The sequence below is a fragment of the Heterodontus francisci genome, chromosome 24, assembly GCF_036365525.1.
Source record: "Heterodontus francisci isolate sHetFra1 chromosome 24, sHetFra1.hap1, whole genome shotgun sequence".
Taxonomy (NCBI): Eukaryota; Metazoa; Chordata; class Chondrichthyes; order Heterodontiformes; family Heterodontidae; genus Heterodontus; species Heterodontus francisci.
In genome coordinates, this window is record NC_090394.1 from 62,137,633 (window position 1) to 62,155,589 (window position 17,957).

A 17,957-nucleotide genomic window follows, 5' to 3' on the forward strand; every position below is an offset into this window, starting at 1 on the left:
GAACCTCTTTTGTATTAGTCATCCCACCACATAACTTAGTATTATTAGCAAACCTTGCTGGTAGCAACTTTTTTCCTTATTGCTGAGACACAGTTTTGTTTTTTTTAAAAAAACAACTAAATGTATATTGACATCCAATTTAAGGTAATTGACAGAAGAACCATGTGTGACATGAGGAGAAAAAAAATTACACGGCGAGTTGTTATGATTTGGAACACGCTGGTTGAAAGGACGGTGGAAGTGGAATCAATAATAACTTTCAAAATGGAATTGGACTTGAAGGGGGAATTTTGCAGGGTTATGGGGTGGAAGAGGGGACCAATTGGATAGCTCTTTCTGGCACAGGCAGGATGGGCTGAATGGCCTCCTTCTGTGTTGTGAGATCTCAATGATAGCATCCTATTGATTGCTGGATACTGTGCCTTTAAGGAGCTATAGAAGGGAGTAGAGGCCAGTTTAGAGTTAGTAAGCCGGGTGGGGGATGTAAATGATAGTTGCAGTGAATCCTGCTCCTGCTCTCTTGGCTCTGCGCTCGCCCCGGATGCATTTGACGGGTGCACCAGTCCTTGACAACCGGCCGGGGGTCTGACAGGAGGCGGCGGCACCGGCACCGATACCGACACCGGGGGATCATGAGGCAGGTAAGCCAGGGCCTTGCCGGGCAGGCCGCTCCCTTCGCTGCCACAGGCCCCGCTCCGGACATCTTCCAGCCGCTGGCCGAGGTCTCGCCTCCCCTGGGCGAAGGCTCCTTCATTTCTTCATCTCCTTTTCTTCATCATCTTCAGGCGCTGGTCGACGACACTGAGGACGTGTCCCTGGACTTCGGCACCGAGGAGGAGGAGCTGGCGCTGAGGAAAAATAGGATCAGGTAAATGGCGCTCGGTGCATTGAGCATCTGAGCCAGGTGAGCGAGGCCTGGAAAATCTGCCCTTTATACCGAGGACAGCTCGGAAAAAGGGGAAATTCCAGCTCAATTGTTCCCATACAGTTTCCCCAATATACTTCCAGCTAGCATTTAGAATTTTGCATCTGTGTCGAGTCATAAGAATGACCCACATAATTATAGGTTAAAAAAAAAACCAAATGGATGAGACTTTGCAGGTAGAGTTTTGAATAAAAGTAGTTTGGGATACAAGTTCAAATCAAAACAAGTTGTGAATTGAATTCAATATGGCAAATTTGCAGGTTGGCATCGGAATAAATGTACATGCTATTTTGTCAGATTAGAAGAACACAAGAAATAGGAGTAGGCTGTTTGGCCCTTCGAGCCTTCATTTACATCATAGCTGATTTACCTCAAATCCACCTTCCCACACTATCCCTATATCCCTTAGTATCCAAAAATCTATCCACCTCTGTTCTTGAATATGCTGAATGACTGAACATCCACAGCTCTCTCAGGCAGAGAATTCCAAAGATTCACAACCCTTAGAGTGAAGAAATTTCTCATCTCAGTCCTAAATGGCCAACCCCTTATTTTGAGACTTATTTTCCAGCCAGGGGAAACATTCCCCTATCAGCTACCCTGTCAAGCCCCTTAAGAATTTTATACATTTCAATTAGATCACTTTTTTCTCAATTCTAGAGAATATAGACTGATTTTTTTTATTCATTCAGGGATGTGGGTGTCGCTGGCCAGGCCAGCATTTATTGCCCATCCTTAATTGCCCATGAGAAGGTGGTGGTGAGCTGCCTTTTTGAACCGCTGCAGTCCATTTGGGGTAGGTATACCCACAGTGCTGTTAGGAAGGGAGTTCCAGGATTTTGACCCAGCGACAGTGAAGGAACGGCGATATAGTTCCAAGTCAGGATGGTGTGTGACTTGGAGGGGAACTTGCAGGTGGTGGTGTTCCCATGCATTTGCTGCCCTTGCCCTTCTAGTTGGTAGAGGTTGTGGGTTTGGAAGGTGCTGTCTAAGGAACCTTGGTGCATTGCTGCAGTGCATTTTATAGATGGTACGCACTGCTGCCACTGTGTGTCGGTGGTGGAGGGAGTGAATGTTTGTAGGTGGGGTGCCAATCAAGCGGGCTGCTTTGTCCTGGATGGTGTCGAGCTTCTTGAGTGTTGTTGGAGCTGCACCCATCCAGGCAAGTGGAGAATATTCCATCGCACTCCTGACTTGTGCTTTGTCGATGGTGGACAGGCTTTGGGGAGTCAGGAGGTGAGTGGGGGATTCAGCGATGGTAATGCTGTTGAATCTCATGGGGAGATGGTTAGATTCTCTCTTGTTGGAGATGGTCATTGCCTGGCACTTGTGTGGTGCGAATGTTACTTGCTTAATTCTACTCAACTTTTCCTTATAGGGCAATCTCCTCATCGCAAGAATCAGTCTTGTGAACCTTATTGTAAAAACCCAATTGTTTACGAATGTACTTCAGGGAAGGGAATCTGCCACTCTTACCTAAATTGGTCTACAGATAACATTAATCCCATACAATATGCCCTGTGAGGTGGCCTAGCAAGCCATTTAGTTCTTAGAGCAGCAGGAGATAGCTAATAAATGCACCCTTGCCAGTGTTGCCCACATCCTGCGATCAAATTAAAAGTGAAAAGCACAGTGAGTTGACTGTCCAGACCCATCAGAACTCACTGAGTGAGTGATTGTTGCACTCTCTGTTAGCTTAAAACCATTTTCATATAGCTCCGTCTGAAGATTAAATATGGCTGCTTTTTGTCTGTGAGTTTGTAGTCTGCTTCACTTGCGCTGTTGGTAACTGTTACTGCTCACATTTCCCTAGTGTTGACATTGGGGTTTTGTGCCACCTTTTAACTCCTGCCGTTCCCTCCTATTTGGTCACTACCCCTTGTTCCATCTGTGGAGTACTACTTATTTTGGTCTTAAACTGTGACATATTTTGATATGCGTACTCTGTGACAGCTCTCATTTTGAACCAGTTTTTCCCCTATCTGTGAAACCATATCCTAGTGTGAAGAGAGCAGTGAACACTGGGAAAATGTGAGGAGTGATCAGCAAGAGCAAGTTGGACAGTAACCTATATAATTGTGGCTCTGCATCTCACTTAATTTATGTTGTAATGCTATGTACTTGAAAAAATTGGTTACAGTCTGAAACCAAAATGATTACCTCCGTCCTGTTCAGAAACATTTTCCATCACATTGATTGTCCCGCTTCTATCAGTTTGTGTTTTCAATGTTAGACCCACTAGTGCCATGACTTTAACCATGGTTTGCTACTTCTGGATTTACATGAAATTTACATTTGGTGCTTAATTTTTTTTTTATTCGTTCATGGGATGTGGGTGTTGCTGATCAGGCCAGTATTTATTGCCCATCCCTAATTGCCCTTGAGAAGGAGGTGGTGGTACAACTGAGTGGCTTGCTAGGCCATTTTAGAGGGCATGTAAGAGTCAACCACATTGCTGCGTGTCTGGAGTCACATGTAGGCCAGACCAGGTAAGGACAGCAGATTTCCTTCCCTAAAGGACATTAGTGAACCAGATGGGTTTTTACAACAATCGACAATGGTTTCATGGCCATCATTAGACTAGCTTTTAATTCCAGATTTATTATTAATTGAATTCAAATACCACCTTCTGTTGTGATGGGATTTGAACCAATGTCCTCCGAGCAATACCCTGGGTCTCTGGGTTACTAGTCCAGTGACAATACCACTACGCTACCGCCTCCCCCTTAATGCCTTATTTTGTATGTTTGTTTATTTGCTTATCCTGTCAATGCAACATTATACACGAATGATATGCACTATCTCTGATACATTCTTTTAACTGGCAGTCTTGTAGCACCAATTGTTAATTAACAGCCCTCTGACAGCCTGATAGTCACACTATTTATTGGTTGGCCGATTCTCGAAGAGTGACAGATCAGCTTCAGAGGTGGTTTAAGGGAGCTGACTTATTTCTGATCGAAACCAAATAATAGATACATTTTAGTTTTCTGGTTGTCATTGTTCCTGTAGCAGCCTTTGTTTTAAAGATTTCTGCAGCCATTTAAACTCTCAGATTGGTATAGGAGGCTCCATCGAAGCTCACATCAGAGAGGGAGGCCACTGGCCCATCTTCACTGTGTCATCCCTTTGCTAAAGCAATCCAAAACTCTTTCCATTGCCTATGCTTTCCCTGTGACCCTGTATTTTCCCCCCCTTTAAATTTTATCCAATTTTCCACATGGAGACTATATACGCTTAGTATTTCATTTCAAAAATCAAATTCTAGATGTTTGTTTTGGTAGAGCAATCTCTCAAGTGATGCACTGTTCTGTTTTAACATTGACTGTCTCTCTAATGTGGAGACCTAGGGCACGTTTACACTGAGTGAGCTGCAGGTAAACATGAATTTTTTTCTTCCATTGACTGCATTCCTAATTGCGAATGATATGAGGGTCAAGGAGCATTTGAGTGTTTCATAGACATGCGGAAAGTTGGGGCTTTGAATATGCTTTCTGGTTAAGGCTGCTGGTTTCAGTGACGTGAATATGGGGAGCCAGTTCAGGTTTGTGCTCAAGACTTCAGCATTCCACAGTAGAGCCCATTTTGCCTGCAGAGATGAGCTCTTGACGTACAGCATAGAAGGAGGAATGAGCCATGCAAAGGTTGTTCTACTAAAATGAGAAAAGCAGAATTTGATGTAAAAGTACCTCCAGAGACCAAAAAGATGGGAGAAGTTCCAGCATTTACTTCTCTGAAACTGTTGGCTTTAACCCAATGACACGTTTGTGTATCAGTCAAAATATGGGCCTGTAGTGCTATTGGGCCTCTGAATTATGGTTCATTTACACCTAAGGGTGCAGCAAGGAGGTAGCACCATATGCCTGTTTCCCATACTTGAAAAGTACCTTGAATAACTAATTGCAGCTTGGGTATTTGAGAGTGCTTCTATTATGTCCATTGTCCTTCCTTAGTAACAGGAACTGTTTTGGTTAACATAGCATTTTACAGCAGAGAGGAGGGCATTTTAGTGCCTGTGCTGATGCTCTGAAAGAGCTATCCACTTGGTCGCATTGCCCTGCTCTTTCTCCATAGCCTCTTGCTAATATCAATCCTTCAGAGGCTGGAAAGAAATCAGTAGATTTTTGTTAGGTGGGTTTATCAACAGATATGGAACAAAGGCAGGTAAATGGAGTTCAGTTTTTTTTATTCATTCATGGGATGTGAGCATCGCTGCCAAGGCCAACATTTATTGTCCTTCTCTAATTGCCCTTGAGAAGGTGGTGGTGAGTCGCCGCCTTGAACTGTTGCCGTCAATCTGGTGTAGGTACACCCACAATGCTGTTGGGAAGGGAGTTCCAGGTTTTTGACCCTGCAATAGTGAAGGACCAGTGATATCGTTCCATGTCAGGATAGTGTGTGGCTTGGAGGGGAACTTGCAGGTGATGGTGTTCCCATGCATCTGCTGCCTATGTCCTCTGAGGTGATAGAGGTCGTGTGTTTGGAAGGTGCTGTCAAGGGGTCAGCCATGATTTAATTGAATGGGAGAACAGACCCTATGGGCTGAATGGCCTACTCCTGTTCCTATGTTGTCCTCCCACTTTTAGCATTTGTATATCTGAACCCCCGAGCGTCTCTGCTCTTTTAACATTTATCCATTTGGTGGCTATGTCTTCTCTTATTCCTCCTACCCAGAAGTATCACCTCAACATTTCAGCATTAAATTTCACCTGACATCTTATCTGAACATTTGGTAGTGGGTAAGCCTCCAAAAGCCAAATATGGGATAAAATTATTCACCTAGAGAGATATTAGTTAACTAAAGGCAGTTAGTAAAGATTTGAAAAGGCAAATCATGTCTGACAAATTTATTGGAGCTCTTTTGAAGAAGTATTACCAACAAAATTTGCATTGGATGTCCTGCAAATGCTTGTTACTAAGATCAAGGTATATGATATTAATGGTATATATTTTTTGCCTACATTTACATTATCTACTTTTCCTACTTCATTTTTTAGAAATAAATCCAAATCTGCCTCCTTTCTTGTGAATTAAAAACACACTCTAGACAGCTGTCCTAGATTCATTATTGAAACCTTTCTCCTTTCTTTGCAACAGACGGCAAACATTAAATTGATTTGTCCCAAAGATAGTGATCCCATAACTGAAATTCTCACTCTCCTCTTTCAGTGACTTTTTACTGTTGTACTTCCTGGTCTCTGATATAAAACTATCACTGCAAATGCTGAACATTAAAATAAAAATACAGAATACTGCAAGTACATAGTAGGTCCATTATTCTAAATGAGTGGGCATTTTCTCTCTCAAAATTCTGAATAATCAGCTTCATATTTCCAGGAGTGTTTGCTTTTATTTTAGATGTGTATGTTCTGTTTTAGTGAAGAAGCCACAGAAAATCTGTCACATAGCTTGTGGTCCAAAGATTGATACAAGAAGTAACTAGATTCAGTATGCTGATATTATAGTTTGTGCTGTTTAGAAGATGGAAACACTCAGCAGGTCAGACAGCATCTGTAGAGAGAGAAAGAGGTTATGTTTCAGGTTTCATCAGAACAGTGTCTTACTACACTGTGGGCATTTGTGTCCTAAGTCTAAACGCATTAGAAGATTATCTGACACTTCATCAAAAACATTATATGTAATCACTTGTATGTCTTTCAGGTTCAGCAGTGAAATGTTGCAGTTAACTGAGTTCTCTGGGCTAGGAAAGGGGAAAAATCAGAGTTCTTGCTCCTGTTTGCAGGGGGTGGGGGGGCGGAGGGTGGCAGTGAGGTGGGGAACCTCTGTGTCTGTACCCAGTGATCACTTTCCAGCAATCAGATTTGGCTGTATATCATTCTTCCTCCCCACCTCTGAGCCCCTTATGACTGAATAGCCTGAAGGCAACATATCAAAGGGTTATTATTACCCACTGCTCTACCATGAATCATTGCTTTAGGTAGATAAGAGGAGAAAATGGGGGAGGGATGTACAAATTTGTAGATATAATTCTATTAGAGACATTAACATAGTCATTTATGGCATTGAAGGAGGCCATTTGGCCCATCAAATCCATGCTGGCTGCCCGCGGAGCAATCCACTCAGTCCCACTCCCCTGCTCAATCCCCGTAGTCCTGCAAGTTTATTTCTTTCAAGTGCCCATTCAATTTCCTTTTGACATCTTTGATTATCTCTGCTTCCACCAGCCTCGTGGGCAGCAAGTTTCAGGTCATTACCACCCACTGCGTTAAAAAAAAAAAATTCTTCCTCATATTCCCCTTGCATCTCTTTCCCAAAACCTTCAATCTGTGTCCCCTAGTCCTTGTACCATCAGTTAATGGGAACTGTTGTTTATTTATTTAGTTGATTTATTTAGAGATACAGCACTGAAACAGGCCCTTCGGCCCACCAAGTCTGTGCCGACCAAGAACCACCCATTTATACTAACCCTACAGTAATCCCATATTCCCTACCACCTACCTACACTAGGGGCAATTTACAATGGTCAATTTACCTATCACCTGCAAGTCTTTGGCATGTGGGAGGAAACCGGAGCACCCAGCGAAAACCCACGCAGTCACAGGGAGAACTTACAAACTCCACACAGGCAGTACCCAGAATCGAACCCGGGTCCCTGGAGCTGTGAGACTGAGGTGCTAACCACTGCGCCACTGTGTCTAACTTATCTAAGCCTGTCATAACCTTGTACACCTCTATCAAATCTCCCCTCAATCTTCTTTGCTCCAGGGACAAAGCTTTTCCAGTCTAACCGTGTAACTAAAATCCTCCATCCCTGGAATCATTCTGGCAAATCTCCTCTGCACCCTCAAGGACCTTCACATCCTTCCTAAAATATGGTGACCAGAACTGGACTCCGTACTCTAGTTGGGGCCTAACCCAACTTTATAAAGGTTCAGCATAACCTTCCTGCTTTTGTACTCGACATCTCTATTTATGAAGCTCAACATCCCATATTCTTTGCTAACCACTCTCACTATGCCCTGTCACCTTCAAAGATTGATGCACATGCACCCCCAGGTCCCTCTGTCCTTGCTCTTTAGAACTGTGCCATTAAGCCTATATTGCCTCACCCTATCCCTTCTGCCAAAATGAGTCACCTCACACTTGTCTGTATTAAATTCCATCTGCCACTAGTCTGCCCATTCTGCTAGCCTATCTGTCCTGTTGCAGGCAGTTCATATTAGGTCGGGAAAAAGAACCCGACCCGAACTACAACGGACCCAAGCCCGACCTGGCTTGAGTCCCCCCCGATTTTGCCCCGAGCATCCCTTGACTTACCTTCCTAACACTGAACCTGTAAGAAAAGCTGCAGCGCATGTGCGATGATGCCATAGTGACACCAGTTGCTCTGCGCAGACTCGGTTTCAATCGGACTCCCAGCTCGGGTAAGTTTTAAAAAAAATTCCAGCAGAGCACTTATCGTGTGTGTCTGTCCCGACCCGACTCGATCTGGACTTGGCCCTATCTGACTCGAGCCCGAAAGCTGGCCCCGGATGATGGGCCCGACCTGACTCGAACCTGACACGTCGTCCGGTTCGGGTAGCAGGCCTCTAGTTCGTATCATCCTCACTGTTTGCCACTCCTCCGAGTTTGGTATCATGGACAAATTTTGAAACTCTACTCTGTATTCCAAGATCCAAGTTTTCAGTGGTCCTAGCACTGATTCTTGGGAATCATCACTGTCTACCATCCTCCAGTCTGAAAAACAACCATTTACCACGACTTGCTGTTTTCTGACCTTGAGCCAACTTTTTTTTTTATCCAATTGGGCACTGACTCTCCTATTTCATGAGCCTCAGTTTTGTTAACCAACCTTTGTGGTACTTTATCAAACACTTTCCTAAAATCCATATAGTCAACGTCCGCTGCATTCCCTTCATCAACCTTCTCTGCTACTTCATCAAAAAATTCAATTAGATTAGTCAAACATGATCTTTTTACAAGTTCATGCTGGTTATCCTTTATTAACTCAAACCTCTCCAAGTGCCTGTTGATTTTCTTTTTTCCCCCGATTATTGTTTCTAAAACCTTACCCACCAGTGATGTTAAACTAACTGGAACTGTTGTTGCTAGGACTGTCCTTACACCCTTTCATGAATAAGGGTGTCACATTTGCCACTTTCCTATCCAATGGCACCTCCCCCGTCTCTAGGAAAGATTGGAAGATTATGGCAAGCCCTTCCGCTATCTCCATCACCACTTTTTTAAAAAATTTGTTCAGGGGATGTGGGCATCACTGGCTAGGCCAGCACTTATTGCCGATCCCTGATTGCCCTTGAGAAGATAGTGGTGAGCTGCCTTCTTGAACTGCTGCAATCCTTTGGGGGTAGGTACATCAACAGTGCTGTTAGGAAGGGAGCTCCAGGATCTTGACCCAGTGACAGTGAATGAACGGTTTTAGCAACCTGGGATGCAAGCCTTCCCATCAGGTGAATTATCTACCCTAAGCATAGGCAGCCGTTCCAGTACCTCCCTCCTCTCCAAATTTACCCTATCTATTGCCTTCACTCTCTCTGCTTCTACCTATATTTTGTCAAATTCCTCTTCCTTTGTAAACACCGATACCTAGTACTCATTAAGTATTTTAGCCTTGGCCTGTGCCTTGAAGCATATATTGCCCTCTTTGTCCCCAATAGGCGCCATTCCACCTCTTGCTACCTGCTGACACCAGTAGAAGATTTTTGTGTTAACTGCCATTCTATTCTCATATTCTCTCTTTGCCAGTCTTGTCTTCCTATTCACCTCCCCTCAACTTATTGTCTTTGGCCTAGTTCTCATTTGAGAGTCTGAAAACACAGTTTATTTGAAAAGAATAATACATAATAATACTTGGTTAGGGAAGGTTTAAACTAAATTGGCAGGGGGATGGAACCAGCATAGAAATGGAAAAGAGGAATTAAGGTGCATAAATGAGAGAGTGTTGGACAGTACTAGAGAAGGGAGTAGTTCCATATTAGATAGAAGCAGACTGAGAAGGGCTATGAGGAATTAAAGACAGGATTGAAATAGCAGAAAGGGTATCATTACACTGCTAGGGGTATTCTATAGGCCTCCAAATTGTGAAATAGAAGAGCAAATCTGCAGGGAAATCACAGCTGTGCAAGTACGAGAGTGGTGATATTGGGGGACTTTACCCAAGTGATCAATTGGGATAATATTAAAGTAAAGGGTAAGCAGGGGGAAGGAATTTTTGAAATGTGTTCAGAAGAACTTCCTTGATCAGTGTGTTCTCGGCCCAAGTAGAAAGGAGGCATTGGTGGATCTGATGCTGGGAGAAGAGGCCAAGTGGACCAAGTTTGTGGGGAACAGTCGGGGAAAAGTGATCATTATATCAGAAGGGTTAGACCCTAATGCACAAAAGCAAGGAACTATGGTAGATTTGAAGAGTGCTAATTTCAAAGTGATGAGATGGAATCTAGCCAGGATAAAATGGAGCCAAAGACTGACAGAAAAATCTGTGATGGAACAATGGGTTATCTTGAAGGAAGAGATGCTTCAGATACAGGCGAGGCACATACCAACAAAGGTGAAAGATAAGGAAACCAAAAATAGGGCTCCTTGGACGATGAGGGAGATAGAGATTATGATGATTTATAAATATGAAGGATATTTGGTATATATTATTCATGTGCTTTTTTCTTCCTTTCTATAGCCCTCTGGTCTTCTCTTTATTCTGCTGGGCCACACACTCCTGTGAGTGGGTGACATTCCAATTCTCCATCAATATTACTCGTCAACAGGCTACTAAAGTGGGTGCACAAAGCAATCCATTGATAACTCTCCCTCCAAATCTTCAGCAGCTTGAATCTTCCCATCTTCTGAGTAGGAACTCAGCCGAATGAGGATTGGACCTTCACGTTTCTGCACATTGATTTTCTAAAGAGCTGTAAAGCTATTCCTTCTGAAAGTGCTTGTCTTTCATTCCACCCCAATATGAAATGGTTAATGATTGGCGGTTGTCATGAGGAAGTCTAATTATTACACATTTTGTTAAGTAGCTGTGAAATCATAAACCACATATTTATGTTCCAGCACTGCGACTCTGCTGTGGCATGTTTGGTCATTAGTAATACATTAGCTATGATTGTTGGCCTTGAAACTGGTGCAGCAACTTTTTTTTTCAGTGCCAACTTCCGCAATGTCATAATACATCAGGTGGGATGTGGAAGGAAAAACTGAAACCTGCACAACTCACCATTGTCAAAGGCTTGGAGGAGGAATGCTGCTTGGTAGCCACCTTAAGTCTGGGCATGCTGTAATGTTATTGGGATGATCAAATAGTAATTTCCAAGAAGCAAAATTACGTAGCTAGTTTGAGAAGCTGGCCAGTATTAGTGCAGTTTGGTCCAATCTGATTTAAGCCGACTGAATCTAGTGCCAGTAACATGATGTAAAATGCTGAATTAACTTTAATCATGTTGGCTAATGGTTTATGATACCACTTCTTCAAAAATGCCCAGTATATCCATATGTAGTATCTGTTTCTGCATTCTGTGAAATTATGATCATTGCTAACTCTTGCATGTCAGCAGAATTTTATAGCACAGAAACAAACTATTCAGCCCAACAGTTCTATGCTGGTTTTTATGCTGCACATGAGCCTCCTCCAACCTTGTGTCTTTTCACTCTATCAACATAATCAAAATCTCCTTCTATTTCATTCATCCTCATGCATTTACCGAGCTTCCTCTTAAATGCATCTATTCTATTTGCCTCCACCAGGCCATGTAGTAATGCATTCCACATTCTTATTAGCCTCTGAGTAAAGACGTTTTTCTTAAATTCCTTAATTGGATTTGTTAGTAACTATTATAATTATGGCCCCTATTATTAGGCTCCCTGACAAGTGGAAACATCTCGACGTCTACCCTGTTGAACCCATTCATAATTTTAAAGGCTTCCATCAAGTAATTTCAGTCTTTTCCAGAGAAAAGAGCTCCAGCCTGTTTCCTCTCTTTCCACCCCCACACTCTCTCTCTCCACCCCCACACTCTCTCTCTCCACCCCCACACTCTCTCTCTCCACCCCCACACTCTCTCTCTCCACCCCCACACTCTCTCTCTCCACCCCCACACTCTCTCTCTCCACCCCCACACTCTCTCTCTCCACCCCCACACACTCTCTCTCCACCCCCACACACTCTCTCTCCACCCCCACACACTCTCTCTCCACCCCCACACACTCTCTCTCCACCCCCACACACTCTCTCTCCACCCCCGCACACTCTCTCTCCACCCCCGCACACTCTCTCTCCGCCCCCGCACACTCTCTCTCCGCCCCCGCACACTCTCTCTCCGCCCCCGCACACTCTCTCTCCGCCCCCGCACACTCTCTCTCCGCCCCCGCACTCTCTCTCTCCGCCCCCGCACTCTCTCTCTCCGCCCCCGCACTCTCTCTCTCCGCCCCCGCACTCTCTCTCTCCGCCCCCGCACTCTCTCTCTCCGCCCCCGCACTCTCTCTCTCCGCCCCCGCACTCTCTCTCTCCGCCCCCGCACTCTCTCTCTCCGCCCCCGCACTCTCTCTCTCCGCCCCCGCACTCTCTCTCTCCGCCCCCGCACTCTCTCTCTCCGCCCCCGCACTCTCTCTCTCCGCCCCCGCACTCTCTCTCTCTCCGCCCCCGCACTCTCTCTCTCTCCGCCCCCGCACTCTCTCTCTCTCCGCCCCCGCACTCTCTCTCTCTCCGCCCCCGCACTCTCTCTCTCTCCGCCCCCGCACTCTCTCTCTCTCCGCCCCCGCACTCTCTCTCTCTCCGCCCCCGCACTCTCTCTCTCTCCGCCCCCGCACTCTCTCTCTCTCCGCCCCCGCACTCTCTCTCTCTCCGCCCCCGCACTCTCTCTCTCTCCGCCCCCGCACTCTCTCTCTCTCCGCCCCCGCACTCTCTCTCTCTCCGCCCCCGCACTCTCTCTCTCTCCGCCCCCGCACTCTCTCTCTCTCCGCCCCCGCACTCTCTCTCTCTCCGCCCCCGCACTCTCTCTCTCTCCGCCCCCGCACTCTCTCTCTCTCCGCCCCCGCACTCTCTCTCTCTCCGCCCCCGCACTCTCTCTCTCTCCGCCCCCGCACTCTCTCTCTCTCCGCCCCCGCACTCTCTCTCTCTCCGCCCCCGCACTCTCTCTCTCTCCGCCCCCGCACTCTCTCTCTCTCCGCCCCCGCACTCTCTCTCTCTCCGCCCCCGCACTCTCTCTCTCTCCGCCCCCGCACTCTCTCTCTCTCCGCCCCCGCACTCTCTCTCTCTCCGCCCCCGCACTCTCTCTCTCTCCGCCCCCGCACTCTCTCTCTCTCCGCCCCCGCACTCTCTCTCTCTCCGCCCCCGCACTCTCTCTCTCTCCGCCCCCGCACTCTCTCTCTCTCCGCCCCCGCACTCTCTCTCTCTCCGCCCCCGCACTCTCTCTCTCTCCGCCCCCGCACTCTCTCTCTCTCCGCCCCCGCACTCTCTCTCTCTCCGCCCCCGCACTCTCTCTCTCTCCGCCCCCGCACTCTCTCTCTCTCCGCCCCCGCACTCTCTCTCTCTCCGCCCCCGCACTCTCTCTCTCTCCGCCCCCGCACTCTCTCTCTCTCCGCCCCCGCACTCTCTCTCTCTCCGCCCCCGCACTCTCTCTCTCTCCGCCCCCGCACTCTCTCTCTCTCCGCCCCCGCACTCTCTCTCTCTCCGCCCCCGCACTCTCTCTCTCTCCGCCCCCGCACTCTCTCTCTCTCCGCCCCCGCACTCTCTCTCTCTCCGCCCCCGCACTCTCTCTCTCTCCGCCCCCGCACTCTCTCTCTCTCCGCCCCCGCACTCTCTCTCTCTCCGCCCCCGCACTCTCTCTCTCTCCGCCCCCGCACTCTCTCTCTCTCCGCCCCCGCACTCTCTCTCTCTCCGCCCCCGCACTCTCTCTCTCTCCGCCCCCGCACTCTCTCTCTCTCCGCCCCCGCACTCTCTCTCTCTCCGCCCCCGCACTCTCTCTCTCTCCGCCCCCGCACTCTCTCTCTCTCCGCCCCCGCACTCTCTCTCTCTCCGCCCCCGCACTCTCTCTCTCTCCGCCCCCGCACTCTCTCTCTCTCCGCCCCCGCACTCTCTCTCTCTCCGCCCCGCACTCTCTCTCTCTCCGCCCCCGCACTCTCTCTCTCTCCGCCCCCGCACTCTCTCTCTCTCCGCCCCCGCACTATCTCTCTCTCCGCCCCCGCACTCTCTCTCTCTCCGCCCCCGCACTCTCTCTCTCTCCGCCCCCGCACTCTCTCTCTCTCCGCCCCCGCACTCTCTCTCTCTCCGCCCCCGCACTCTCTCTCTCTCCGCCCCCGCACTCTCTCTCTCTCCGCCCCCGCACTCTCTCTCTCTCCGCCCCCGCACTCTCTCTCTCTCCGCCCCCGCACTCTCTCTCTCTCCGCCCCCGCACTCTCTCTCTCTCCGCCCCCGCACTCTCTCTCTCTCCGCCCCCGCACTCTCTCTCTCTCCGCCCCCGCACTCTCTCTCTCTCCGCCCCCGCACTCTCTCTCTCTCCGCCCCCGCACTCTCTCTCTCTCCGCCCCCGCACTCTCTCTCTCTCCGCCCCCGCACTCTCTCTCTCTCCGCCCCCGCACTCTCTCTCTCTCCGCCCCCGCACTCTCTCTCTCTCCGCCCCCGCACTCTCTCTCTCTCCGCCCCCGCACTCTCTCTCTCTCCGCCCCCGCACTCTCTCTCTCTCCGCCCCCGCACTCTCTCTCTCTCCGCCCCCGCACTCTCTCTCTCTCCGCCCCCGCACTCTCTCTCTCTCCGCCCCCGCACTCTCTCTCTCTCCGCCCCCGCACTCTCTCTCTCTCCGCCCCCGCACTCTCTCTCTCTCCGCCCCCGCACTCTCTCTCTCTCCGCCCCCGCACTCTCTCTCTCTCCGCCCCCGCACTCTCTCTCTCTCCGCCCCCGCACTCTCTCTCTCTCCGCCCCCGCACTCTCTCTCTCTCCGCCCCCGCACTCTCTCTCTCTCCGCCCCCGCACTCTCTCTCTCTCCCGCCCCCGCACTCTCTCTCTCTCCGCCCCCGCACTCTCTCTCTCTCCGCCCCCGCACTCTCTCTCTCTCCGCCCCCGCACTCTCTCTCTCTCCGCCCCCGCACTCTCTCTCTCTCCGCCCCCGCACTCTCTCTCTCTCCCGCCCCCGCACTCTCTCTCTCTCCGCCCCCGCACTCTCTCTCTCCTCCGCCCCCGCACTCTCTCTCTCTCCGCCCCCGCACTCTCTCTCTCTCTCCGCCCCCGCACTCTCTCTCTCTCCGCCCCCGCACTCTCTCTCTCTCCGCCCCCGCACTCTCTCTCTCTCCGCCCCCGCACTCTCTCTCTCTCCGCCCCCGCACTCTCTCTCTCTCCGCCCCCGCACTCTCTCTCTCTCCGCCCCCCGCACTCTCTCTCTCTCCGCCCCCGCACTCTCTCTCTCTCCGCCCCCGCACTCTCTCTCTCTCTCCGCCCCCGCACTCTCTCTCTCTCCGCCCCCGCACTCTCTCTCTCTCCGCCCCGCACTCTCTCTCTCTCCGCCCCCGCACTCTCTCTCTCTCCGCCCCCGCACTCTCTCTCTCTCTCTCTCTCCGCCCCCGCACTCTCTCTCTCTCTCTCTCTCCGCCCCGCACTCTCTCTCTCTCTCTCTCCGCCCCCGCACTCTCTCTCTCTCTCTCTCTCCGCCCCCGCACTCTCTCTCTCTCTCTCTCTCGCCCCCGCACTCTCTCTCTCTCTCTCTCTCCGCCCCCGCACTCTCTCTCTCTCTCTCTCTCCGCCCCCGCACTCTCTCCTCTCTCTCTCTCTCCGCCCCCGCACTCTCTCTCTCTCTCTCTCTCCGCCCCCGCACTCTCTCTCTCTCTCTCTCTCCGCCCCCGCACTCTCTCTCTCTCTCTCTCTCCGCCCCCGCACTCTCTCTCTCTCTCTCTCCGCCCCCGCACTCTCTCTCTCTCTCTCTCTCTCCGCCCCCGCACTCTCTCTCTCTCTCTCTCTCCGCCCCCGCACTCTCTCTCTCTCTCTCTCTCCGCCCCCGCACTCTCTCTCTCTCTCTCTCTCCGCCCCCGCACTCTCTCTCTCTCTCTCTCTCCGCCCCCGCACTCTCTCTCTCTCTCTCTCTCCGCCCCCGCACTCTCTCTCTCTCTCTCTCTCCGCCCCGCACTCTCTCTCTCTCTCTCTCTCCGCCCCCGCACTCTCTCTCTCTCTCTCTCTCCGCCCCCGCACTCTCTCTCTCTCTCTCTCTCCGCCCCCGCACTCTCTCTCTCTCTCTCTCTCCGCCCCCGCACTCTCTCTCTCTCTCTCTCGCCCCGCACTCTCTCTCTCTCTCTCTCTCCGCCCCCGCACTCTCTCTCTCTCTCTCTCTCCGCCCCCGCACTCTCTCTCTCTCTCTCTCTCCGCCCCCGCACTCTCTCTCTCTCTCTCTCTCCGCCCCCGCACTCTCTCTCTCTCTCTCTCTCCGCCCCCGCACTCTCTCTCTCTCTCTCTCTCCGCCCCCGCACTCTCTCTCTCTCTCTCTCTCCGCCCCCGCACTCTCTCTCTCTCTCTCTCTCTCCGCCCCCGCACTCTCTCTCTCTCTCTCTCTCCGCCCCCGCACTCTCTCTCTCTCTCTCTCTCCGCCCCCGCACTCTCTCTCTCTCTCTCTCTCCGCCCCGCACTCTCTCTCTCTCTCTCTCTCCGCCCCCGCACTCTCTCTCTCTCTCTCTCTCCGCCCCCGCACTCTCTCTCTCTCTCTCTCTCTCTCCGCCCCCGCACTCTCTCTCTCTCTCTCTCTCTCCGCCCCCGCACTCTCTCTCTCTCTCTCTCTCCGCCCCCGCACTCTCTCTCTCTCTCTCTCTCTCCGCCCCCGCACTCTCTCTCTCTCTCTCTCTCCGCCCCCGCACTCTCTCTCTCTCTCTCTCTCCGCCCCCGCACTCTCTCTCTCTCTCTCTCTCTCCGCCCCCGCACTCTCTCTCTCTCTCTCTCTCCGCCCCCGCACTCTCTCTCTCTCTCTCTCTCCGCCCCCGCACTCTCTCTCTCTCTCTCTCTCCGCCCCCGCACTCTCTCTCTCTCTCTCTCTCCGCCCCCGCACTCTCTCTCTCTCTCTCTCTCCGCCCCCGCACTCTCTCTCTCTCTCTCTCTCTCGCCCCCGCACTCTCTCTCTCTCTCTCTCTCCGCCCCCGCACTCTCTCTCTCTCTCTCTCTCCGCCCCCGCACTCTCTCTCTCTCTCTCTCTCCGCCCCCGCACTCTCTCTTCTCTCTCTCTCTCTCTCTCCGCCCCCGCACTCTCTCTCTCTCTCTCTCTCTCCGCCCCCGCACTCTCTCTCTCTCTCTCTCTCCGCCCCCGCACTCTCTCTCTCTCTCTCTCTCTCCGCCCCCGCACTCTCTCTCTCTCTCTCTCTCTCCGCCCCCGCACTCTCTCTCTCTCTCTCTCTCTCCCGCCCCCGCACTCTCTCTCTCTCTCTCTCTCCGCCCCCGCACTCTCTCTCTCTCTCTCTCTCTCCGCCCCCGCACTCTCTCTCTCTCTCTCTCTCTCCGCCCCCGCACTCTCTCTCTCATCTCTCTCTCTCTCTCCGCCCCCGCACTCTCTCTCTCTCTCTCTCTCTCCGCCCCCGCACTCTCTCTCTCTCTCTCTCTCTCCGCCCCGCACTCTCTCTCTCTCTCTCTCTCCGCCCCCGCACTCTCTCTCTCTCTCTCTCTCTCCGCCCCCGCACTCTCTCTCTCTCTCTCTCTCTCTCCGCCCCCGCACTCTCTCTCTCTCTCTCTCTCTCGCCCCGCACTCTCTCTCTCTCTCTCTCCGCCCCGCACTCTCTCTCTCTCTCTCTCTCTCCGCCCCCGCACTCTCTCTCTCTCTCTCTCTCTCCGCCCCCAGCACTCTCTCTCTCTCTCTCTCTCCGCCCCCGCACTCTCTCTCTCTCTCTCTCTCTCCGCCCCCGCACTCTCTCTCTCTCTCTCTCTCCTCCGCCCCCGCACTCTCTCTCTCTCTCTCTCTCTACTCCGCCCCGCACTCTCTCTCTCTCTCTCTCTCTCTCTCGCCCCCGCACTCTCTCTTCTCTCTCTCTCTCTCCGCCCCCGCACTCTCTCTCTCTCTCTCTCTCTCCTCGCCCCCCGCACTCTCTCTCTCTCTCT

The 17,957-nt window shown here is 51.1% G+C and overlaps 1 protein-coding gene across 1 annotated transcript in view; it reads left to right on the forward strand.

Annotated features, from left to right (window-relative positions):
• Window positions 1–423: 423 nt before the first annotated feature.
• LOC137383459 (Golgi apparatus membrane protein TVP23 homolog A-like) overlaps window positions 424–17,957 on the forward strand; it is a 78,775-nt gene continuing 61,241 nt past the window's right edge. Inside the window, exons 1-2 of the mRNA XM_068056393.1 lie at window positions 424–641; window positions 786–868. Coding sequence (XP_067912494.1) covers window positions 633–641; window positions 786–868 — 92 coding nt within the window. The 5' untranslated portion in view covers window positions 424–632. The remainder of the gene's footprint in view (window positions 642–785; window positions 869–17,957) is intronic.